Source organism: Dendrobates tinctorius, unplaced genomic scaffold, assembly GCF_039654945.1.
Source record: "Dendrobates tinctorius isolate UK_male_01 unplaced genomic scaffold, ASM3965494v1 ptg000008l, whole genome shotgun sequence".
NCBI classification, from domain to species: Eukaryota; Metazoa; Chordata; class Amphibia; order Anura; family Dendrobatidae; genus Dendrobates; species Dendrobates tinctorius.
This window is the reverse complement of record NW_027361676.1, coordinates 9306171-9333240: the sequence shown is the minus strand read 5'-3', so window position 1 is coordinate 9333240 and position 27070 is coordinate 9306171. Positions and strand designations below refer to the sequence as shown.

At 41.0% G+C, this 27070-nt stretch overlaps 1 protein-coding gene and 1 long non-coding RNA gene across 2 annotated transcripts in view; one reads left to right on the top strand and one right to left on the bottom strand.

Annotated features, from left to right (window-relative positions):
- FHIP1A (FHF complex subunit HOOK interacting protein 1A) overlaps positions 1-27070 on the bottom strand; it is a 424416-nt gene that overhangs the window by 244829 nt on the left and 152517 nt on the right. Inside the window, exon 3 of the mRNA XM_073576260.1 lies at positions 19151-19366. Within this exon, the coding sequence (XP_073432361.1) occupies positions 19151-19252 (102 nt within the window). The 5' untranslated portion in view covers positions 19253-19366. The remainder of the gene's footprint in view (positions 1-19150; positions 19367-27070) is intronic.
- On the top strand, positions 15637-19215 carry LOC141090073 (uncharacterized). The gene is made up of 3 exons (XR_012232382.1): positions 15637-15782; positions 17027-17098; positions 19089-19215. It is a non-coding gene; the product is annotated as an uncharacterized lncRNA (long non-coding RNA).

Genomic DNA, 27070 nt, shown 5'->3' with positions numbered 1-27070 from the left:
TATGGGATTAAAGTGCAGTCTCTCAGTTTTAATGTGTGGGTATTCACATCTTAATTGGAGTAAGAGTTTAGGAATTACAGCTTTTTAGCCTCAACATTGCAATAAGATTGAATAGCAGGCGATCAAAACATTGTATCTCCCCTAAAATGGTATCAATAAAAATGTCAGCTCAGCACGCAAAAAAATAAGCCCTCACCCAGCCCCAGATCCTGAAAAATGGAAACGCTACAGGTCGCATAAAATGGAGCCTTTTTTGCTACTAATTTGTTTTTTTTTCATCACTTAAATAAAAAAAAAACTATACATATTTGGTATCTGCAAATTTGTAGTGACCTGGAAAATCAAAATGGGAGATTAGTTTTAGCATTTAGTGAACATGGTATATTAAAAACCCAAAAAACAATTGTGTTATTGGACTTTTAATTGCAATTTCTCTGCACTTTGAATTTTTTTCCCATTTTCCAGTACACTATATGGTAAAATCAATGTCATTCAAAAGTACAACTTGTTCCACAAAAAGCAAGCCCTCACATGGCCACATTGACAGACAAATGAAAGAGTTATGACTCTGGGAAGAAGAGAAGAAACAAAAATGCAAAAATGGAAAATCACAAGGTTGTGAAGGGATTAATATGTAGCTCCCTCTTTTTAAAGGGATTAAAAGTAATTGGACAATTTATCAAAAGCTCTTTAATGGGCTGCATGGGCTATTCCCTTGTTAATTCATCATCAGTTAAGCAGGTAAAAGGTCTGGAGCTGATTCTAAGTATGGCATTTGCATTTGGAAGCTGATGTTATGATCCCACAACATGCAAGGAGCTCTCAATAGATGAGAAACAGACCATCAATAGGCTAAACAAATATTAAATCCATCAGAGAGATAGCAGAATTGCTAAAAGTGGCCAAATCAACAGTTTCGTATATTCTTGAAAAAAAAGAGCGCACTGTGAGATTGAGAACTCAAAAAAGGCCTGTACATCCACAGTTGAAAGCAGTGGTGGATGATAGCAGAATTCTTTCCATGGTGAAGGAGGGAATGACATGGTGCAGCACCTGTCCCTTGCCTGTCTGTTGATGTATGATTTCAGGGGGGACTGCAACCTCAGGACATGGATACCATTGAATAAAATGGTGGATCAGGGAGCAGTGACCTACCTTTCAGACAGCCTGTGAGTCTGAGACTCCGTGCACTGCAGGTGTAACGATGTTTCTCTATTGCGCCTGCACTGCAGAGACTCAGTACTCATATTTTGCACAAACCTGAACATTGCGCTGGGGAAACAGGAGAGGAGAGTAGTGTTTATATAATTTTTTTATGTCAGTAGCTGTGGGGAGCCTCATATTGAGTGACGTGATGGTGAGGATGTGGGGATATAATGTTGCGTGGGGACTGTGAGGACATCTTACAGAGTGGAGGCATTATACTTGGTGGGGGCAGTGGGGCCATTGTACCGAGTGGGGTATGGTCTGTTGGGGACATCATGCTGAATAGGGGGTTGTGGCACATCATACTGAGAAGGGACATCTGAGAGCATCATACTGAGTGAGGGTCTGGCATTGGGGGCCATTATACTGAGTGTGGGGTTGGCTGTGGGGGCCATCATATTGAGTGGGTGCCATTATACTGAGTGAGAGGCTGGGTGTTGTGGCCATCATAGTGAGTGTGGGTCTGGCATTGGGGGCCATTATACTGAGTGGGGGCAGGAATTGTCAGTCCTAATACTAAGTGGGGGATGGCATTGGGGGCCATCATACTGAGTGAATGGCTGGAATTTAGTGCCATCATACTGAGAGGGTGCTGGTACCTTACTGAGAGGCAATTAAACTGGGTAAAGTGCTGGGATCATGATACTGTGTAGGGTAGTGGGCTGTGAGGTTTCATACTGAGGAAGGTGATCATATGAAATGGTGGCTGATGGAACATTACACCAATGGGCTGTGGGAGAATCATATTGAGGGGCCATCATACTGTGTGGGAACTTGTGGGGACAATGATACTGTGTAGGGGTATCATACTGAGTTGTGGCCCTCCAAAGAAATGCCTCCCCACGCTATTGCTGACTAGCTGCCAAACAGGTCATGCTGGAGGCTGTTGCAGGCAGCAGAACGTTCTCTACCGCATTTCCAGACTGTCACATCTGTCACATGTGCTCAGTGGGAAACTGTCCACATCTGTGAAGAGTGCAAATGTTGAATCGGCCAATCTTGGTGTTCTCTGGCAAATGCCAATTTCCCTGCACAGTGTTGGACTGTAAGCTCCACACCCAATTGTGGACTTTGGGTCCTCATATCACCCCTCATGGCCTTAGTGGCCTGCTGGAGGTCATTTAGCAGAGGGCTGGCACTTCCCCTCCTGTTCCTCCTTGCACAAAGGTGGAGATAGCGGTCCTGCTGCAGGGTTGTTGCCCTCCTACAGCCCTCTCCACGTCTCCTGGTGCACTACTGGCCTGTTGCCTGGTATCTGCTCCATGCTCTGGACACAGTGCTGAATGTCACAGCTACCCTTCTTGCCACAGCTTGCATTGATGTGCCATTCTGGATGAGCTAAGATTGCTGTAAAAGAGAAATAGTGCAATAGTGCATAATCGGGTGTGCAGATAACAATTGCAAGTAATACACTCACCAGATGGAGTTTTGTAACAAGCAATGGAGGATTCGCTGCTGCAGAACCACAGATCCATAAGGGACCAACATAGAAGATTCAGGATAGGAAAACTGTGGTCAGACAATCCGCACTGCGAATCACTAAAAACTCGGATTATTAATACAGTGGTCTTTATTCTACGTGTTTCAGAGTCTCACAGAACTCCTTTCTCAGGAAAAAATCACATACAAATGTCATGAAAAAGATCTGAAATAGAAAAAAACAGTATAATTGTCATCCAGGTGTTCAGTGCCAGACTAGTCAAATATACTAGGAGGTAGCACCCTTTAGCTCCAGTAACTTTATATATACCCGTGTCGGGGAGTATCATTGGGAAAGGACCTGGAAATCCACCCTGCATTCTGAAGACCTTTTTCCCTGCCTCGCCAGTTTTTAGCTTCAGTAAAGGTAATAGATTTCTTCATAAGATATCTTTATTTAACCAAGACACATTTAATTAGCGCAAGTTTCTATCAGGTTTAGTCAAATAGATTACCTGATCAGAAAGATCTCAAAGTTCATTGCATGGACACATGATAGACATATAACAGATGAAACATATAATAAAATTCTTGTTAAACAATTGTTATACTTATATTGTAAAATAATTAATAGAATTTGATTTCTTTGTTTGCAGTGGTCAGAAGAAGGGATTAAAAGAAGGAAAAAAAAAAAAAAAGAAAAGGGACGTGAACTTCTAAAATCAGAGAAAATTGCACACAGTAGAAAGAACATCCTATTGAGAGAGCCACAATCAAATCGCACAGATGGTGCTATATCCAATAATATATATAAAGGAAAAGGAAAAATTATTAATTTTTGTCATCAAATTTTGTAAACAAAAAGTATCCTTTTATAAAATATATATTTTTTCTGATTTCAATTCCATATATATGATTGCACATATCCACATAAAAAATACATATATAAAAATGTAAAAAAAAAATAAATAAAAATTTAATTACATTTTTTACATATAATTTTTTTTTTTTAATTTTTATATATATATTTTTTATGTGGATATGTGCAATCATATATATGGAATTGAAGTCAGAAAAAATATATATTTCATAAAAAGATACTTTTTATTTACAAAATTTCATGACAAAAATTATCTTAAAGAATTTTTCCTTTTCCTTTATATATATATATATTATTGGATATAACATCATCTGTGCGATTTGATTGTGGCTCTCTCAATAGGATGTTCTTTCTGCTGAGTGCAATTTTCTCTGATTTTAGAAGTTCGCGTCCCTTCTCCTTTTTTTTTCTCTTCTTTTAATCCCTTCTTCTGACCACTGCAAACAAAGAAATCAAATTATATTAATTATTTTACAATATAAGTATAACAATTGTTTAACAAGAATTTTATTATATGTTTCATCTGTTATATGTCTATCATGTGTCCATGCAATGAACTTTGACATCTTTCTGATCAGGTGATCTATTTGACTAGTCTGGCACTGAACACCTGAATGACAATTATACTGTTTTTTTCTATTTAAGATTTTTTTCATGACATTTGTATGTGTTTTTTTTTTCCTGAGGAAGGAGTTCTGTGAGACTTTGAAATGTGTAGAATAAAGACCACTGTATTAATAATCCGAGTTTTTAGTGATTCGCAGCACGGATTGTCTGACCACATTTTTCCTATCCTGAATATTTTGGATGAGCTGCACTACCTGAGCAACTTTTCTGAATGGTAGAGCCCGCCTCAAGCTAGTGTACTGTACCCTCCAGGGGTGAGAGCAATGACAAAATACAACAATGACCAAAACAACAGCCAAAAAGGATGAGTACAGAGAAATGGTCTGTGGTGACCACCTGCAGAACCACTCCTTTTATAGGGATTGTCCTGCTAATTGCCTATAATTTCTACTTGTCTATTTCCTTTGCACAACACCAGGAGAAACTGATTTGTAATCAGTGTTACTTCATAACTGGATAGGTTGATCTCACAGAAGTGTGATCGACTTGGAGTTACATTGTGTTGTTTAAGTGCTCCCTTTATTTTTTTTGAGCAGTGTATATAAAGTTGCGATACTGTTTGAACTACCAGTGAATACTGAATTATTTTAATTACATTTTTACCCACGTCTGGTGTTTTGCTCTGGTTAATTTCACGATAAATCACCTTTTATCCGCTGTAAAATCCCTTGTTACATAAACTCATAAAAATTATTTTGATTTTGTACTGGGTACGCTGTGATTAACAAGCCCAACATCTGCTGCGCTGCATTGCCATCTCCACTATGCATAAGCCTACCTTGATCCCCCTCCACACCATGTATCCATTTAGCTTATCCTATAATACTCATGTGTACGTGTGATTCTGCTCATGCAATAATTAAAAAATGCAAAAACTTAAAACTGAAATCAGTTTCTTCATTGCTAATTTAAATTCACAGATAACAGTAAATTACAATTATGTGCCCCATTAGTATGTTTTATTTTTTTGGCCTTAAACCCTAAAAGTTGTTCACATTATGAAAGGTAAACTGAAATAAAGGATGGCAAATTAGGCATCCAAGGGCACCATCTAACTATACATTTGTACCTGTAAATTTGCTGCATTTTTCCCTTATTTACGGTAAGTGAAGTGAAACGGAGGGGAAAATATCTAAAAAATCTAAGGGTAACCGTTACACCTAGCGATGCACCAGCGATCCCGACTAGCGATATGACGCGGTCAGGATCGCTGGTGCATCGCTAGGTGGTCGCTAGTGAGCTGCCACACAGGCAGATCTCACCAGCGACATCGCTGGGGTCGGGGATCGCTACTTACCTGTCAGACGCGGCGATCCTGCGTCCTCCCGCCCGGCTCCACGCGTCATTCGTCGGCGCCACAGGAAGCGCCGCAAGAAGTGGCCGACGAGGAATGGTCCAGGAGCTTCTCGCGCGACCAGCGATGAGCAGCGGGGGAGCCGGTCGGAGGTAAGTATCACATGCAGCGATATCGCTAGCAATATCGCTGCTACGTCACAAAATTGGTGACTTTACAGCGATATTGCTAGTGTTTTCGCAGTGTGTAACGGGGGCTTAACAAAGGGAGGTTAAAAAGCAACAAAGGCCGCAAACCCAATAAATGCACAACTTACAAATGATAAATTGCAATGAGATTTTTATAAATAGTTACTGTATACTTATTTATGTACCACTGGCACAGTGAAATTTATCCACTGCAAGAATACAGGTAAAATACTACAGCAAAATACAACAGAGAGATTTATTAATGATGATTAATGCTTGAGGTAATTTTGAGCATATAACAAAATCAATTAACGTCTACAAATATAAAACTTCAAAATGAAATGTCCAATATAGCGCCCACTTGCTAGACAAATGGCTAAAAATAATGCCACAGGCCACCATGATATGTTCTGTATGACCAGTGCCTTTCTAAATTCTTAATAAATTACCTTAATTAATCTTAAAGGGGTCTCTTGAACGGTAAAAAAAAAAAATTCTAATAACCCTTCATTCATAGATGTATTATGACAATTATGGTGTGTGGTAAGCAGCACAAAAATCTAATATACTGTATAAAGCTCAATGTGGGTGTGTATGTATGTATGTATGTCCGGGATTGGCATCCGCACCATCGCAGCTACAGCCACAAAATTTTGCACAGTCACACGTCTGGACCTCGAGAGCGTCATAGGCTATGTTGTGAGGCGAAATTTTAACCCCGCGCATTCCAATTCACCAAACAATTTTACCCCTATCTACATAATGGGGAAAAAGTGTATGTATTGGCATCTGCACCATCGTAGCTACAGCCACAAAATTTTGCATAGTCACACGTCTGGACCCCGAGAGCGTCACAGGCTATGTTGTGAGGCGAAATTTTAACTCCACGCATTCCAATTCACCAAACAATTTTGCCCCTATCTACATAATGGGGAAAAGGTGTACGTATTGGCATCTGCACCATCGTAGCTACAGCCACAAAATTTTGCACAGTCACACGTCTGGACTCCGAGAGCGTCATAGGCTATGTTGTGAGGCGAAATTTTAACCCCGCGTGTTCCAATTCACCAAACAATTTTTCCCCTATCTACATAATGGGGAAAAAGTGAAAGGAAAAGTGTTAGAGGCAAATTGACAGCTGCTAGATGTGAACAAGGGCGACTTAAAGAATGAGAGCGATGGTGCCAAAGAGTATATACCATACAGTTGCTAAGTTGGGGCCCTGACATGGGATACTCACCACACACGGGGATATGAACACACACACAAAATGCGCCACACACTACCACGTGCTTCAACACATATTCCACCCTCAGCACACATTTCACCACACATACACCAACCTCGCCACAAAAAAGTCAAAACACAAAAGTCACCACTCAAAACTCGCCACGCTGTCCCAGAGCTGTTTAAGAGATGAAAAACGAGCTGTGAGTGGTTGCTATCAGCAACAGTTTTCATTGTAGACAGTTGTGGTAACTGAGGCCTATTATTCTTTTCATTTATATGGTGTTATCGTCCTTCTGTAAAGCTGGAAATAACACAATTTATTACCGTGCCAACATAGACCACCCTCTGACACAGACTGCAGGGGGAGCCCAGTATCACACAGGATAGGATTAGATATACGGCTCAGCAGTCAGTATCACACAGGAGAGGATTAGACACATGGCTCAGCAGGCAGTATCACACAGGATAGGATTAGATAAACAGCTCAGCGGTCAGTATCACACAGGACAGGAATAGATACATGGCTCAGCAGACAGTATCACACAGGATAGGATTAGATACGCAGCTCAGCACATAGTATCACACAGAATAGCATTAGATACATGGCTCAGCAGACAGTATCACACAGAATAGGATTAGATACATGGCTCAGCAGTCAGTATCACACAGGATAGGATTAGATGCACGGTTTTTATGTGCAATATAATCATTATAATTTGTTATAACTAACCACAGTTGGTTACTATGCCCAGGCAATGCCAGGCTCTTCAGCTAGTAATAGAATAAAAGGCAACAGTGGGTATAACTTTTCACCAATAATCTATAATGTCCTATAAAAAAAACCTAAAAGGGGTTGTTGGATTGTCCAGTGAAATTAAGTAACTTATAGAAAAATGGGGTCTGACAGCTGGGACCTACAATTATTGGCAGAAGAGTGCACGTTTATCTACATTGGAATAGAGCAGTAATGTGTATGCTCACCTGCAGCATCATTAATTTTCTATGCTGGAAAAAGCTAATTGCTGATCTTAACAGTCTTGCAGAGAATGAATGGAGCAGTGATCTGGCATGCACACTGCAGATCTGTTTTAATAGAGAGGAAAGTGCCAATTTTTTAGCAGCATAATAGTCGGAGTCCCATCCGGTCTACAAGTTATTCCTCGGATAGGCGATAACTGGACAAACTCTTTGAATAACACAATAAAATATCAAAATATATGGCTAACATAATAAAATGACAAAAGACCAAAAAAAAATACATTTTTGAACAATTTTTTTTGAGCCTTATAGAGCAACGAAATGTACCCAAGAAGATGTAATTCCTTATGGATGAGCAGCATTATACCGATACATTTTTGAACAAGTTTCATGAGGGTTATATACGAACAAAAAACGTACTCCAGACTATGGAATATTGTATCGATGATCAATATACCGTAACAAGATTTTTGAGACTTTTATAGCAACAAAATGTACACAAGATGTAATACCCTAGAAGTGAACAATATGATACCGATACATCTTTTAACATGTTTTTTTGAGGCTTATATACCAATGTGATGTACTCAAGAAGATGTAATACCCTATGTGCGAAAAATATAATAATGATAAATTTTGAAAACTTTTTTTGAGGGTTATATACCAATAAAATGTAATCCAGACCACAAAATAGTCTATTGGTGATCAATATAATAATAATAACATTTTGAAAACGTTTTTTGAGTGGTATGTAGGAACGAAATGTACCAAAAAAGATGTAATACCCTATGGTCTAACAGTATAATATCAATACATTTTGAACAAGTTTTTGGAGGCTTCTAGGACATTTGGGTTTTCATTGGCTGTAAGCTATAGTCATCAACATAAACAGAAAACAACACATGAAATAGATCACTCTGTTTGTAATTACTCTATATAATATGAGTTTCACTTTTTGTATTGAAGAACTGAAATAAATTAATTTTTTGATATTCTAATTTTTTGAGAAGCACTTGTAGCAACTAAATGTACTCAAGAAGATGTAATACGCTATGGGTGAGCAATATGATACCGACAGATTTTGAAGAAGTTTTTTGAGGCTTTTATAACAATGAAATGAGCAGAAAACGGAACAGTCTATCTATGGATGATTAATATAATAACGATAAAATTTTGGAAGTTTTTGGAGGGTTATATACCAACGAAATGTACACATAATACTGTATGGCTGAGAAATGAAACCAAGCAAAATTTTTAAATGTTTCTTTGAGTCTTAAATATCACAAAAATGCACTCCAGAACATGGAAAAATATGAATAAACAAAATTTTCAAATACTTTTTTTTGAGCAGTGTATATTGCTCATCCATAGACTTTTACATATTCTTGGGCAGATTTCATTCCTACATAAGCCATAAAAAAACTTGTTCAAAATTTTATGCTGTGTGCACATGTTGCAGATTTGGTGCGTTTTTGTTGCGGATTTGTGACAAAACCTGAAGCCAAACCTGATGCCAGCAAAGTAAATGAGAAACCTAAAGTATCATGCATACGTTAAGTATTTTTGACTTGCAGACTTGGTGCAGAAAGTAATCTACAGCATGTCAATTTTCTGTGTGTTTTTGCCCTGCATTTTTCACCATTGATTGCACTCAAATCAATCAAAAACACATGGCAAAAAAGCACCAAAAACTTGCATTTTTGCAGCTGCGTTATTCCTGCCAAGAGATGCAGAAATTTTTCTTAACATGTGCACATACCCTTATCGGTATTATACTGCTCACACAAACTCTGCTATGGTCTAGAGTAAATTTCCTTTGCATATAACCCTCAAAAGTGAATAGCTTTTATGTGTCTCAGGCTGGAGTCACACTACCATAGAATATAGACTAATGCTATGCTTGAAAACATCGCATAGCACTCAGCCCAGTGTTAATCTATGTGGCAGCTCATATCACTGTTTATTTTCTCTGGCGTATTCAGTGTGCGTGTAAAATCGCAGCATGCTGCAATGGTCACCGAGAGAAGTCCGGGACTCGCCAATGCAAGCCTATGCGTGTGAGAAAAAAATTGCACATCACTCGGACCATGCGACTGCTGTCCAATTTTTACGCACAGTCCTTTGAAAAGCCGGCAGTTCATGTGCCGCATACAGTAAACTCACGCTGACAGGTTAGAAAAGAATAGACAGAATAGGTACATACACATAGAATACATAGATGTCAGTGACACACACATATATATGTATTTATATTGCATAGATAGAAGAAAAGCCGGCAATTCATCTGCTGTGTTCTGTAAAATCACTGCAAGAGCCAATAGGATAGAAAATATGGAATACATACAGTAAATACAAATACGGTAGAATAGGTAGATATATAGATGTCAGTGACAAATACAATTAGTACAATGTGTGTGCAAATTATATGTATTTAATTAATAAAAGATTATTTTTCGGAAAAAAATGGCGTGGGCTCCCACGCAATTTTCGTAACCAGAAGAGTGAAAGCTGATGGCTAGGGGCAGATGTTTATAGCCTGGGAAGGGGGTAACACCCATGGAGCTTCCCACACTATTAATATCAGCTCACAACTGTATACTTAGCCTTTACTGACTATTAAAATGGGGGATCCTCCAAAAAAGATGACGTGGTCCTCTATAATTAATAACCAGTAAAGGCTGTGTAGACAGCTGGAAGGGGCCATGGACACTGCCCCCCTGGCTAAAACCATCAGCTCTCAGCCAACCCAGAAAAGGCACATCTCTAAGATGCGCCAATTCTGGCACTTAGCTTTACTCTTCCCACTTGTCCTGTTGTGGTGGCAAGTGGGGTGATAGTTGGGGGATTGATGTCACCTTTGTATTGTCAGGTGACATCAAGCCCCGAGGTTAGTAACGGAAAGCCATCAATAAGACGCCCCCATTACTAACTCCATAATCACATTGCAAGAAAACACAGACACCCAGAAAAAAGTCATTTAATTGAAAGAAAGACACAGACTCCTTTAAAATTCTTAATTAAACCATGCTTACAACCTCACCCATTCCCTCGATGCCCTCATCATATGCAAAAGGTAAAAAAAAACAGTATTCCATACCTTTCCGCAGAGATGCTTTTAATTCATTAGTCCCAAGACGGGTTCAGCTCTGCTAGATCTAGATGGCAGGCTGCATGGTGCGACCATGCAGCCTGTCATCCAGCAGAGAAACTGAACACCATGTGCTCAGTGTCTCTCTGTGAATTGCTATTCCCTGTCTGATGACACCGTCAGACGTGAGAAAGTTCTCCTGCTCGCGGTGCCGTCTGACAGGTCCTGCGAGTTCATGGCCAATAAACTCATTTCACCTGACGTCAGTGCGAGCACCATGGGAAAATTTATCTAAGGAGGGCTCTAATCTTTAAGGCTCGCTCTCCTGAGCTCTGTCATATTCCCAAACAAAAGTGTATGATCACAGGTAGGGTATTGCTACAGACAAAAGATGTTGATTTATAAATGTTTGGGTCCATTTCCCCTTTATTATTCTTTGTGAAAATTTAAAATATTTAGCTAAACAACATTTTTGTGTAGAAAAAATATTTTTCGTTTTAACATCCCAATGTTCCCAAATTCTGTGAAGCACCTGTGGGTTCAATATGCTCACCACTCCCCAGATAAATTCCTTGAAGGGTGTAGTTTCAAAAATGGGGTCATTTGTGGGGATACTACTCTTCTTGGAGTACAAGGGCTCTACAAATGCTTCATGGTGCTTGCAGTTTTTTCCCACATATGGGTAATCGGCATATTCGGAAGAAATTGCACAAAAAAGTGGGCAGTCCTTTTTCTTTTGTTGCCTTTATTAAAATGAAAATTTGCGGCTACAGGAACATTTCTAGGAAAAACATAAATTTTAATTTTCACTGTCCAATGTTTTAAAATTTCTTGAAGCACCTGTGGATTCAAGATGCTCACCACAAATCTAGATACATTCCTTGAGGTGTTCAGTTTCCAAAATGGAATCACTTTCGGGGAGGAGTTCTTCTGCTTAGGCACATCAGGAGCTCTGAAAACGTGACATGGTGTTCACTATCTATTCCAGCCAATTTTGCTTGCCAATGGTCAAATTGTGCTCCTTCCCTTCCGTGCGCACAAACAGTAGTTTTCCATCACATATGGGGTATCTGTGTACTCAGGAGAAATTGCACAACAAACTTCATGTTCCGTTTTCTCTTTCCCCCTTGTGAAAATGTAAAATTTGGGACTAAAGCAACATTATTGAGGAAAAAAATGTATTTTTTCGTTTACACTCCTCATTGTTATAAAATTCTATGAAGCACCTGTCGGTGCCAGGTGCTCACCACACCTCTAGATAAATTCCTTGAGGGGTGTAGCTCCCAAAATTGCATCACTTGTGGGAGGTGTCCAACGTTTAGGCACAACAGGGCCTCTGCAAAAGCGACATGACAACATCTCCTGTTATCTTTGAAAAATGAAAAGTTTGGGGCCAAAGCAACATTTTTGAGGGAAAAATATATTATATAAAATATATTATAATATATTTTTTCCTTCCCCATTGCTTTAATTCCTGTGAGGCACCAAAAGGGTTAATTAACGTATTGAATGTGGTTCTGAGCACTTTGAGGGGTGCAGTTTTTAAAATTGCATCACTTTGGGCATTTTCTGTCAAATTGGCCTCTCAAAATCAATTAAAAAAATGAGGCATTCCCTAAAAAAATAGGTTTTTTAAATTTTGTTGGAAAATTAAAATCTGATAAACCTTTAACCCATCTAACTTCCTAACAAAAAAGAATTATGCTTCAAAAATTGTGCTGATGTAAAGTAGACATGTGTTAAATATTTTTTATTAACTATTTTTTGTGGTATAACTATCTGATTTATGGGCATAAAAAATCAAATTGGAAAATTGCAACATTTTCAAAATGTTGCAAATTTTTTACATTTTAATAAATAACTGCAAATCATATTGACCAAAATTTACCACTAACATGAAGTACAATGCGTCAAGAATAAAAAGAATCTCAGAATCAGTGGGCTATGTTGAATTTTCCCAAAGTTATTACCACGTAAAGTGACACAGGTCAGGAAGGTAAAAATAGGCTTCGGTGTGAAGGGGTTACACGTACTGTAGACAAAGCATACATGTAATCTGCCCTATTGAAATGCTCCAAAAAATATGCAACAAAAACTGCCAACTTGCTGAAAAATGGATGCTTTGAATGCAGCATTTTTAATGCCAAGAGAGCAGGTTTTGGCTGCATGAAAAAATCCTATGTGTAAACATAGCTTTACGGCTCTATTAGCACTACAGCTCTATCAGTAAAGTATTGGCTGCCCTGACAGAAACAAGGGAGCAAGGAGACTGTAATTAGACTGCAGCAATGAGCTGCTGAAGAGACAACTTGAGACTACCCCTTTGATACTTTTCTTTTGTAGATACAGTTGTGGCAAAAAGTATTGACACCCCTGCAATTCTGTCAGATAATACTCAGTTTCTTCCTGAAAATGATTGCAAACACAAATTCTTTGGTATTATTATCTTCATTTAATTTGTCTTAAATAAAAAAACACAAAAAGAAATGTCCTAAAGCCAAATTGGATATAATTCCACACCAAACATAAAAAAGAGGGTGGACAAAAGTATTGGCACTGTTCAAAAAATCATATGATGCTTTTCTAATTTGTGTAATTAACAGCACCTGTAACTTACCTGTGGCACCTAACAGGTGTTGGCAATAACTACATCACACTTGCAGTCAGTTGACATGGATTAAAGTTGACTCAACCTCTGTCCTGTGTCCTTGTGTGTATCACATTGAGCATGGAAAAAAGAAAGAAGACCAAAGAACTGTCTGAGGACTTGAGAAACCAAATTGTGATGAAGCATGAGCAATCTCAAGGCTACAAGTCCATCTCCAAAGACCTGAATGTTCCTGTGTCTACAGTGCGCAGTGTCATCAAGAAGTTTAAAGCCCATGGCACTGTGGCTAACCTCCCTAGATGTGGACGGAAAAGAAAAATTGACAAGAGATTTCAACGCAAGATTGTGCGGATGTTGGATAAAGAACCTCGACTAACATCCAAACAAGTTCAAGCTGCCCTGAAGTCCGAGGGTACAACAGTGTCAACCCATACTATCCGTCGGCGTCTGAATGAAAAGGGACTGTATGGTGGGAGACCCAGGAAGACCCCACTTCTTACCCCGAGACATAAAAAAGTCAGGCTGGAGTTTGCCAAAACTTACCTGAAAAAGCCTAAAATGTTTTGGAAGAATGTTCTCTGGTCAGATGAGACAAAAGTAGAGCTTTTTGGGCAAAGGCATCAACATAGAGTTTACAGGAGAATCATAGAATCATAGAATCATAGAATCGTAGAGTTGGAAGGGACCTCCTGGGCCATCTGGTCCAACCCCCTGCTCAAAGCAGGATTCGCTAAATCATCCCAGTCAGATGTCTGTCCAGCCTCTGTTTGAAGACTTCCATTGAAGGAGAACTCACCACTTCTCGTGGCAGCCTGTTCCACTCATTGATCACTCTAACTGTCAAAAAGTTTTTTCTAATATCTAATCTGTGTCTCCTCCCATTCAGTTTCATCCCATTGCTTCTAGTCTTTCCTTGTGCAAATGAGAATAAAGTTGATCCTTCTACAATGTGACAGCCCTTTAGATATTTGTAGACAGCTATTAAGTCTCCTCTCAGTCTTCTCTTTTGCAAACTAAACATTCCCAAATCCTGCAACCTTTCCTCATAAGACAGGGTTTGCAGACCGGTCACCATTCTGGTCGCTCTTTTCTGAACTTGCTCCAGTTTGTTGATGTCTTTTTTAAAAAAAGAGGCATTCAAAGAAAAGAACACTGTCCCTACAGTCAAACATGGCAGAGGTTCCCTGATGTTTTGGGGTTGCTTTGCTGCCTCTGGCACTGGACTGCTTGACCGTGTGCATGGCATTATGAAGTCTGAAGACTACCAACAAATTTTGCAGCATAATATAGAGCCCAGTGTGAGAAAGCTGGGTCTCCCTCAGAGGTCATGGGTCTTCCAGCAGGACAATGACCCAAAACACACTTCAAAAAGCACTAGAAAATGGTTTGAGAGAAAGCACTGGAGACTTCTAAGGTGGCCAGTAATGAGTCCGGACCTGAATCCCATAGAACACCTGTGGAGAGATCTAAAAATGGCAGTTTGGAGAAGGCACCCTTCAAATATCAGGGACCTGGAGCAGTTTGCCAAAGAAGAATGGTCTAAAATTCCAGCAGAGCATTGTAAGAAACTCATTGATGGTTAACGGAAGCGGTTGGTTGCAGTTATTTTGGCTAAAGGTTGTGCAACCAAGTATTAGGCTGAGGGTGCTAATACTTTTGTCTGGCCCATTTTTGGAGTTTTGTGTGAAATGATCAATGTTTTGCTTTTTGCTTCATTCTCTTTTGTGTTTTTCCATTTAAGACAAATTAAATGAAGATAATAATACCAAAGAATTTTTGTTTGCAATCATTTTCAAGAAGAAACTTAGTATTATCTGACAGAATTGCAGGGGTGTCAATACTTTTGGCAACAACTGTAGGTAATTGCTTAGGTGACAGCTGCTTAGCAGCAGTGGTTGAACATGTACAATGCTTACAAGCGCTTTTTTATTGCGATTGTAAGCACTGCTTTGAAGCTGGGTGGGATCACTGAAGCACAGTCAGATGGCCTTATTACTCACGTGAGGATCACATCTCAATCCTAGGTCTGGCCATCGGTGCTCCTCACCTGAGCCTGACAGCTGCATAGAAATAGATGCTGCTCAGGACAGGAGATCCCACAGCCAGATTAAGGATTTAGATGTGAACCTCATGCAAGTAATACTGCCACCTGACTGCGCCCTTATTGCAAAATCCTGGCCAGCTTCAGTGTAGTGCTTAAAAGCTAGACGGCATTGGTGGTCGGGCTCCTCGTCAACAAGCAATAAACAAAAGTGAAGTATTAGGTGACTTTCCCACGATTAGCTTTTGGTTTGTCTGCACCTATTATTTAAATTATGTTACTTGCAATTTTTCACTGCGTTTTTGTGTGTATTTTTCTAACATGCATTTTGTTTGTGTTTTTTACAGTGCGCTTTTTGTCTCTTTTTGGTGTGTCATGCTTTAACTAAAGTTGCATTGTTTTTTATACTTTCTGGTGTTTGGCTTTGATAAAACTTTATTGATATACTTGGGTGCGGATTACATGAGTTTTTGATGCACTACCGTTGCGGATAAGCAATTAAAAAGGAATGTGCGGATTTTCTGCATCTAATGCAAGACTATGGGGAAAATCTGCACAGAAAACTCACTGTACCCGCAAGAGAAATTGACATGCTGGGCATTTGAAACATGCACCGCAGGCAGTTTGCGCGGAGTAAAATAAAAGCACAGTGGGCATGAGATTTCTATAAATCCTATCCATTTTTCTGGATCTGTAAGATGCTGTGTTTTTTTTTTATGCAAAGTCAAAAATTCACCAAAAGCTGATCATGGAGTAGCCTTAATATCTCAAGAACGTAAAGACTGTAAATTACAAAATTGCTTGTTGTTTAAGCACTATCCAAAAACACTCATCAATAAAGATGGGAATAACCCTGTAATGCTGCAGTTCACCTTATCCTGATGTCTGTGTTCTTTTTAGCAAGTTTTAATTTTCATGCCATAATAGAAAATAATCAATATATTGAAATGACAATGATGTGATACGATCGGTACATCTAGCATAATATTTCACAGCAGTGACATAAAGAGAGAATGTTTTATCCCAGATAAGCCATCAGATCAATCAAAAAATATCTTGCGCAGAACATATCAACAGAATAAATTTTATACTGAATCTCGGCTATTCCCACACATTATGGAGGCAATACAAATGTATTTTCTATCGCTTGATTCCTCATTGTCCTCCAGCTACTTTGAAATTTAACACTTTCACTGTAAAAGGCTAAAGTCAGGCAGTGCAACTGTGGATGCATGCAAAGTAGAAGTCTTTCCATTATGGCAGTTTCAAACACGTTTTACTAGCAGTTTTATTTATGCGGAAATAGCACCAAATTCAGATTTTACTTTAAAGCCTATATGTTTTTTCAGCACTTGATTATGTTCAACTCTTGGAGATTTAATATGAGAATAGCTGTAACTTTTGAGGCATTTATCCCCTACTAATGGCAGAGGGCAAAACAAACTATTTGCACTTTTTATCTTGCAGCTGCCAAATCTGTAGCAGTTTACTGCAATCTGCCATCCCAGTCATTGCAGTCAGCTCATCAGTCTGTCTAAGGTAAGGCTATGTTCACACATTGCTATTTTGTGGCTTTTTTTGTAGCCAAAACCGGATCTCTTGGCAGTAAAAAGGTTGCAGGGAAAAAGCAGGTTTTGCTAGCTTTTTTATCCTTTCCTTGCTGCGTTTTTGCTGTGTTTTTTGCTGTATTTTGCAGAATCCTAAAGTTCAGCTTTGCTTCCAACATCCATGCATGAACAGTACAAGACGTTAAGCCACCAATGCAAGACATATAGAATCATAGAATGGTAGTTGGAAGGGACCTGCTGGGTCATCTGGTCCAACCTCCTGCTGAAAGCAGGATTCACTAAATCATCCCAGACAGATGTCTGTCCAGCCTCTGTTTGAAGACTTCCATTGAAGGAGACCTCGCCACCTCTCGTGGCAGTCTGTTCCACTCATTGATCACCCTAACTGTCAAAAAGTTTTTTCTAATATCTAATCTGTGTCTCCTCCCATTCAGTTTCATCCCATTGCTTCTAGTCTTTCCTTGTGCAAATGAGAATAAAGATGATCCTTCTGCAATGTGACAGCCCTTGAGATATTTGTAGACAGTTATTAAGTCTCCTCTCAGTCTTCTTTTTTGCAAGCTAAACATTCCCAAATCCTGTAACCGTTCTTCATAGGACATGGTTTGCAGACCGGACACCATTCTGGTCGCTCTTCTCTGAACTTGCTCCAGTTTGTTGATGTCTTTTTTAAAATGTGGTGCCCAAAACTGGACACAGTATTCCAGATGAGGTCTGACCAGAGAGGAGTAGAGGGCAGTAATGACTTCATGTGATCTAGACTGTATACATCTGTTAATTCATCCCAGAATTGCATTTGCCTTTTTTGCTGCTGCATCACACTGTTGACTCATGTTCAGTTTATGATCTATTAGTATACCTATGTCTTTTTCACATGTGCTGTTACTTTGCCCTATTCCTCCCATTCTGTATATTTTTTTTTTCCATTTTTATTGCCCACATGTAGTACTTTGCATTTTTCCCTGTTAGAAGTAAGCAAAAATGCCATAAAATGGTAAAGTTTATCGATACAAAAATAATTAAATATTAGTAAAAAGTAATATAGGGACACAGAATGCAAAAAAGCCACTTTGTAAAGGAATACACCAATATAGTAATACTAATACAGTTCACCTAAGTTGCTAAATCCATTAAGGCTCTATTGAATTGTTGTATATAAAAATACTTGGGTATATATAGAGTTGAAATTTAACTTCCACCAATAAAAAAGCCTACAAGTTGGGTTCCACCAAAAGGAAAAAACAAAAAAAGATGTACAATCTGCACATTTAAGTAAGTAGCATAAGCTGCATCACCATACAATCAAGTGACAGGTTTCATTGTTGTAACACAGAAAGAAAAACACTAAGAAGGACACTCAAAGAAGTCCCTATTTCATATGTGTGTCAATGGGGTAAGTCCCCTTTAAGTGTCATAATCAAATGGGGCAGTAAAAAAGCAGTATTTAGAGAGTGTGCTTTCCTAATGGTGAATCAAGTAGCTTCAAGGTAACATATGCAAATTGCAGCAATAATTGTAAGAAACCAGAAAAATGGACCCTAAAAAATGCAGATGCGGCATAAAAGCCTGGTGTCGCTATACTGTTTGTCTCTTAAAGGCACATGCATATTGTTTAATATAGTTGAGTCGCCTTGCTCCTACCGGTCATATACTTTATTATTTAGTGGTGCTTTCCAGATTATCTATATTTTGTCCTGTGCCCTTCGCATTTAACTCTACCTATATACGATTTGTATCTGCGTATTGGAGTGATTTTTTTTTTCTATTCCTATTTTATGTCTATGTTTGAATAAACTGCTCTTTGCATATATTTATGACAGATTTTATGACTCCAATTTTTCAAATTTTTCATATATTTATGGGAGTTTTTCTGTCTTGTTAGCAGATTGATGATAGCTATTTCTGACGTAGTATATTTTGAATATTGCTCTGAATTAATTTTCACACTTTCTTATCCACAGCTTTAATTCAAGCCACATAGAGCAATCTGCAAAACAAAGATTTCTTCCCGAATCCCTTTTACCTGAGCCCAGTGGTTCCTAAATACTATAGCACACGTCTCAGGGTCGACCTCCTGAAGGTTGATGCTTTGGGGAGGCTTGCTGACACTGAAGATCTGTGACATGATGTGTTTTGGAGACTTGATTCACTAAGCCATGCTCCACTTGGGTCCGTCTTCCTTAGGTCATTGTCTTCTGGATGTTACTTTAGTGTCAAGATCGTTACACCTGGAGCGCTCCTGTGTAGAGACAGAACAAAGGCATATCATATAGTCAATGTCTCAGCTTTCAGATCCATACAAGCACACAGTATCGATTTGTGCTTACTCACGATAGACCTTGAAGTCTCACCATAAGGATTGAATGTCACCTAGTAACAGGTAATGCCATGTACAATAAAGGAACACATCAGACAGATTTCTGTTCAACAGACAAAGATATTTACACTGTATGTTCACCTAAGGAACAGTCTGTACTGCCAATGCAATCTCAACTATGCAAAATGCACAGCAAACATATCAAATCCATTAGAAAATTTTCTAAAACTGGAATTTTTCTCAAAAATTGTAATACAAAAAGAATAAAATATATAATAACAAAATTATGCTTCAGCGACACCCAGTTGTAAAGTTTGTAAAATATGTAGCCGTTTAGACTCCCATTGAACTGGTTTCCCTTTTCAACCTGAGCAAACTGCATCAAAATGTATAAGATATGAGTACTCAGGGGAAACCCACACAAAAATGGGGAGAACACACAAAATTCTTGAAGATGTTTTTCTTGGTGGGTGTAGAATCCAAGACCCCAGCACTGCATGACTAATGTGCTAACCACTGAGCCACTGGGTTGCCCAATGTATATAATGCATGTAGTGTATTTAAAGGGAACCTGTCACCAGTTTTCTCCTGTGTCAACTAAAACTATGACCTTAATCAACGCCTGTACTGCAGTCCATCAATGTTTATATAACCCCTTGATTACCCTTGTATACCCCCCAAAAAAACTTTTGAAGTTCTCCCACAGCATAGTCCACAGGCGTGTGCAGGCAATTTCTCTGTGCAGGCATGAGATTTCGTCCGGCTATGTGGATGATGCAGAAGGTGTCATCCACGTCAATTACAGCAGGAGGACGGCCATCTGCAGCCGAGAGGAGGGATAGAGAAGCCAGGAGAAGGGATGGAGAAAGCAGAAACCATGCCCATCTGACCGATCCAACAGGCTTAGCATACTGCCCTGGAGAACTTCACAACTTTTTTTGCGGGGTATACAGTGGGAGTCAAGGGGTCATGCATATAACCATTGATGGACTGCAGAACAGGTGCTGATTAAGTTCATAGTTTTAGTTGACACAGGACAAAACTGGTGACAGGTTCTCTTTAATAGGATAGATCAACTGCTCTCGCACTTATCAGCCACTTCTTGTCCTCTGCCCTGTTTCCTCAACTTGCCAAATATGTATATAATGTTATATTTGTTACAATAATATAATATAATGTCCTCCATGTTGCTGAAGCTTGTATCGGGGAGCTAATAAGTGAATGGAAAGCAGAAATCTCCCCTCTGTGTAGTACTGTCTAAGGGAGAATTCACTGTGCATGACAAGAAGTTTCTCAGCTCTGGTAACCTGGATGTCGTCATGACGACATCAGGTTATCATGGGAGCGATCAGGACCGTGTCATGCTGCAGGGTCTCCGATCCAAATGCAGAGGGGCTGTCAGCTTGTTTGATCGCAGTGTTCCGGGGGTTAAAGTTCTGGGAGCGGTCTGTGATCACGCCTGGCACTTAGTGCCGGGTATCAGCTGTGAGAATCAGCTGACAGCCAGCCACAATCGACCGCGCTCCCCCATTGAGTGCGGCCGATCGCCATAGTGTACTATCCTGTCTATGGTCTAATTGTGCCAGGGCATATGGACAGGATAGTACGTCAGAGAGTGGTTAAAGTTGTTTTTCTCTATTTTTAAAGTTAAGCCCGCCATACACATTAAGTAGCTGGCTGTACGTACGTCTGGCTGCCATCTTGGGCAGCTCTTCCATTCATAGGAATGCGCATTTGGACAAACACTCCTGTGCTTTATACATCTCTGGAAATGGCTTATCTCAGCAAGAACAAAAGTATTATCAGTCCAAAATTGGGCATACCAGAACCCTAACACCCACTGACAATCAATTGTTCCGGGGGACGCCCCATACAAATTGGACTGTCCGCCAAACGCATCGATATTGACAGGTTCGGCAGACAGTATCATGTTTATGGGGGAGGGTTTTACTGTCAATAGGCCCAGGGTAAGTAAATTAAGAAAAAATCTATATTCACTTCCTAGACTGACCACATTTGCTACTGTGTCCCCCCCCACTGGTTTCAGTACATCAACATCCTGGAGGAGTCACATGCCCGCCGCCAATGATCAGCTGCAACCTTCATATTCTGATTTCTTTGCATCATATATACAGTATTTATCTATATTCACAATTTTTTGTGACAGTAGTACCAACTTATCAGAAAATGTCACACAGTTTCTTATGCATGGCAACAATAAGACTAGATAAAATCAGAAAAATAGAAAGAATTCTACTTTGATTAAAATAATTCCAATTCTAGATTAAGTCTTTCTTCTTTAAAACCATGCATGTAATGTGAAAATATCCACACCACTGTTGGAATTAAAACATAAAAGAAGCCATTAGCGGCTCAGCAGAGAATACAGACTTCACTTATCTAATCCCTTCTTAAAAAATGTAGAACATTTAATTGACTTCAACAAAGATGAGGACAAAAAATTACTTTAGAATTATTTAAATGTCATGGATAAAACATAATAGCCTAGCGACATCTTTTCATAAGCTTTTTTTTTTGGGGGGGGTCTAATAGAAAGAGATCCAGTTCCAAGAGGGATCTGCGTCATAGAAATAAATGCAAGAATTTTGACAACTAATTACTATAATTGGTAATTACAGTAGAAAGGCAATCTCAATAAAAGAAATTAATTATTTCAAGAAAATGTGCAGATTGTGAGAGGGTTTTACACCTGTGACCCAATTTACAAAAACATCCGGACAAATAGCAGAATAATTGTGATTGATTATCATTCTTGTTAAGTACAGTCAATTTAGAAAAAAACAGAGATATGGGCAAGGGAGGCATAATTAAAGGGTGGCATAATTAAAGAAACCTTATCAGTTCTAAAAACTCTAATCAGGAGCCCTAAGTAGCAGGAGAGGAAAGTTTTAGGCCACGTTCACATGTTCAGTATTTGGTCAGTATTTTGTTGTTGTTGTTTGTTGTTGTTACCTCAGTATTTAAGCCAAAACCAGGAGTGGGTGATAAATACAGAAGTGGTGACGTGTTTCTATTATACTTTTCCTCTGACTGTTCCTCGCCTGGTTTTGGCTTACAAATACTGAGGTAAAATACTAACCCAGGGGCGTAACACCCGTGGTCGCAGGGGTCACAGCTGCGACGGGGCCCAGGCCCCAGGGCCGCCAGTCAGGGCGTATGGAGCCAGATGAGCAGAGGGGGCCTGCATCGGGCCCCAGCGGCGGGGCAGGCTGGGCAGGAGGGGGGGTCAGAAAGGCACCATGTCAGCGCCGACTCCCCCCGCCGCCGCATTGAACTATACCGGCGTCTATGACGCTGGTACAGTTCAAAGAAATGATGGAGGAGAGAGCGTCAGCTGACGCTCCCTCTCCAAGCATTCCCCGCTATGTCTCTGACACACAGCGGGTGCATGATGAAGTCATCGTGCTCTCACTGTGTATCAGGCAGAGCAGGAGAAAGGACCCGGGAGCAGCGCAAGCACGAGGAGAAGGTGAGGAGAGTGGGTTTTTTTTATGCAACAGTACAGCCAGGACTGTGGGGCCATTCTCGGGGGGGCTGTATACCATGGTGCTGTATACCAAGGGGGGTGCTGTGCTGTATACCATGGGGGGGTGCTGTGCTGTATACCATGGGGGGGCTGTATACCATGCGGTGCTGTATACAATGGGAGGGTGCTGTGCTGTGTACCATGCGGTGCTGTATACCATGGGGGGGTGCTGTGCTGTATATAGTTGGGAAGGTGATGCAAGGCAGGGGGGTTTGGTGCCTGCTATCCCATATATACACATAGACAGGTACTGAGGGGTGAAACTGGGATAGTCTCTTTAGCATAATTTAAATCCATTTGTCAACAGTTCTTCACTGTGCATATCACAATGGTAGACACGGATAGAAAAGGGCCCCTGTGTAAGAACAGTGTATGGACCCTTTGCAGTCCAGTAGCTATGTCTGTGACAGAAGCTGCTTGATGCTTTGGAAGTGCATGTGGGCTTCCTTACCCCTTGGGCCCCTGTGCAGCTGCACAGGCTGTACCAATGATATACAGTGGGGAAAAAAGTATTTAGTCCGCCACCAATTGTGCAAGTTCTCCCACTTAAAAAGTAAAGAGAGAGGCCTGTAATCAACATCATAGGTAGACCACAACTATGAGAGTTATAATGAGAAAACCAATCCAGAAAATCACCTTGTCTGATTGGGCAAGATTTATTTTGCAAATTATGGTGACAAATAAGTATTTGGTCATTAAAAGTTCATCTCAATATTTTGTTATATATCCATTTTTGGCAATGACAGGGGTCAAACGTTTTCTGTAAGTCTTCACAAGGTTGGCTCACACTGTTTATGGTATGTTGGCCCATTCCTCCATGGATATCTCCTCTAGAGCAGTGATGTTTTGGGCCTGTCGTTGGGAAACATGGATTTTCAAATCCCTCCAAAGGTTTTCTATGTGGTTGAGATCTGGAGACTGGCTAGGCGACTCCAGGAACTTCATATGCTTCTCACTAAGCCACTCCTTCATTGCCCTGGTGGTGTGCTTGGGACCGTTATCATGCTGAAAGACTGATCCACATTTCATCTTCAATGCCCTTGCTGATGGAAGGAGGTAAGCACTAAAAATCTCATGATACATGGCCCCATTCATTCTTTCACATACACGGATCAGTCGTCCTGGTCACTTTGCAGAGAAACAGCCCTAAAGCATGATGTTGCCACCCCCATGCTTCACAGAAGGAATGGTGTTCTTTGGATGCAACTCAGCATTCTGTCTCCTTAAAACACGATGAGTTTTGTTTCTATCAAACAGTTTTACTTTGGGTTTATCAGACCATATGACATTCTCCCAATACTCTCATGAATAAAACAAATGCTCTCTAGCAAACTTCAGACAGGCCTGGACATGTACTGGCTTAAGCAGGGGGACATGTCTGGCACTGCAGGATCTGAGTCCCTGGCGGTGTAGTGTGTTACTGATGGTAGCCTTTGTTATGGTGGTCCCAGCTGTGTGCAGGTCATTCACTAGGTCCCCCCGTGTGGTTCTGGAATTTTTGCTCACCTTTCTTGTGAGTGAGATCTTGCGTGGAGCCCCAGAATGAGGGAGATTATCAGTGGTCTTGTATGTCTTCCATTTTCTTATTGCTCCCACAGTTGATTTCATCACACCAAGCTGCTTGCCTATTTTAGATTCAGTCTTCCCAGCCTGGTTGTCACGTCGCTGTCAGACTCAGGGCCAGCTGTTCCGGCTTCGGCCTCTAGGAGGGGCCGGACTGGCACGTCGCCGCCAGACTCAGGGCCTGCTGTTCCGGCTTCGGCCATTAGGAGGGGCCGGACTGGCACATTGCCGCCAGACTCGAGGCCTGCTGGTCTGGCTTCGGCCACTAGGAGGCGCCGGACTGACACATCGCCGCCAGACTCGGGACCTGCTGTTCCGGTCTCGGCCACTAGGAGGCGCCGGACCGTCGCGTCGCCGTTGGACTCGGGGACGGCTGTTCCTGCCTCGGCCACTGGGAGGTGCCGTGGTTCGCCCCTGGGTGAGGGTGGTGACAGAGAAGAGGCTCCTGCGCAGGCATCTGGTGGGCGCAAGCTCCGCCCCTCTGTCAGTCATGTAGGGTTTACTGCATCACCATCTGGCCTGGTCCTGGGGGCGGTCCTAATTACATCATCAGTCCGGGAACCTGTGAGGGATGACCTGATCCCTCAAATACCTTGGGACTGGTCTTGCAAGCCGCCGGATATATTCTTGGTTCCCCTGCGTGCTACTGTGTGAATTGCTATAGTTAACTCTTACCTCAGCCTGGATTTCTGACCATTCTATTGCCTGCCATTTTTGTACCTCTGCCTCTCTTCCGATTTTTTGACGCTGACCTTCGCTTGGATTCCTGATCCTTCTGCTGCCTGCTGATTCTGTACCTTTGCTACCCTTCTGGTTTTACTGACCTTGGCCCGGACTTTTGACACTTCTTCTGCCTGCTGATTTTGCACCTCTGTTGCCCTCCGGCCTCCGACTCCTGCCACCTGACCACGATTACGGGTTATAGTTTTAACCCCTCTTCGGCCGTCCTGCTCTGGTCCACTGCTCCTCCAGGCAGCTGTAGGGAAGGTGACCTGACGGACGGACGGACTAGTCAGAGTGAAGAAAGATAGGTTTGCACAGTGTAGGTAGGAGACAGTGATTACAGTGGGGAAACAACTAGGAAAGTGTAGTGGACGTGCAGTACCTTGGGATGACCATTAGATGGCAGGGTGGAGTGTGAGTAAAGGACTTTACAGCAGCTTAGGGCTTTAGAAACTGTTGGTCATGGGGGGCGTGGTGACAGTTAGTGACAGTTTCAAGGAACCGGGGAAGTTATAAATTCTGAGGGAGGGTTCCAGAAGGTTCCAGTCCCCAGGGGGAGCCCAGGTGACAGGAGGACTTCGCCAGTCTGTGTGCCCTGAGGAGAATCCGACCAAGGGGACTGAGGAGAGGAAACGTCAGGGGGTGGTCCTGACAGAAAGATACCGCAGAAGAGACGAGGCAGTGAGTGCCATATACCGTATTTGACACGACGACTGACCAGTGAAAGCGCTGTTGGTTATTGGGCCTAGGGCGGCCACAGTGGCGGACCTGTCAGGAGCGTCGAACAAGTGAAGGAGGGACAGTACGCATATGTACGTCCCTATTGTAAAAGTACGATGTGTAAACGGCTCTGGAAACGGAGGGCCGATAAGTGAAGAAACGTGCGGTGTGCTGCGGAGGCCATCAGGCGGACGGCAAGTAATGAAATAAACTTGGACCTGTTGCACCCAGAATCTGCCTCATCGTGTCTCTGTTATCATCTCTGCGCGGTACAAAAGTAGGACCACCCCCCCCAGCTCGGCACCCCACCACCGACACTACACAGCTACCCCCTGGGCCTTGCTACAATTCCAGATCCCTGTATAGGGGTTAAGGGTCTTGGGGTTACTCGGGGTGCTGTCCTTACTGCAGCCCAGATTCGCAGACGGCTGTCACACTGGTGCAGGGCTACAATTTTGTTTCTGGTGTCGTTCGACAGCTCTTTGGCCTTCACCATAGTGGAGTTTGGAGTGTGACTGTTTGAGGTTGTGCACAGGTGTCTTTTATACTGATAACAAGTTCAAACAGGTGCCATTACTACAGGTAATGAGTGGGGGACAGAGGAGCCTCTTACAGAAGAAGTTACAGGTCTGTGAGAGCCAGAAATCTTGCATGTTTTTAGGGAACTAAATACTTATTTTCCACCATAATTTGCAAAATAAATCTTGCCAAATCAGACAAGGTGATTTTCTGGATTGTTTTTCTCATTTTGACTCTCATAGTTGTGGTCTACCTATGATGTCAATTACAGGCCTGTCTCATCTTTTTAAGTGGGAGAACTTGCACAATTGGTGACTGACTAAATACTTTTTTCCCCACTATATGCGGCCCTGGGATAACTGTTGTTTATGACGTCCGAACATCATACACAACAATTTATTCATTTATTTGACTTATACAGCATCATTAATTCCACATCAATTTCTAAACATAATCACTGTCCTGATTGTGGCTCACAGTCTAAATGACATACCCTTCAAACCCATAATCAAATACTATCTAATGTACATAATTATAAAATATAATACATATGA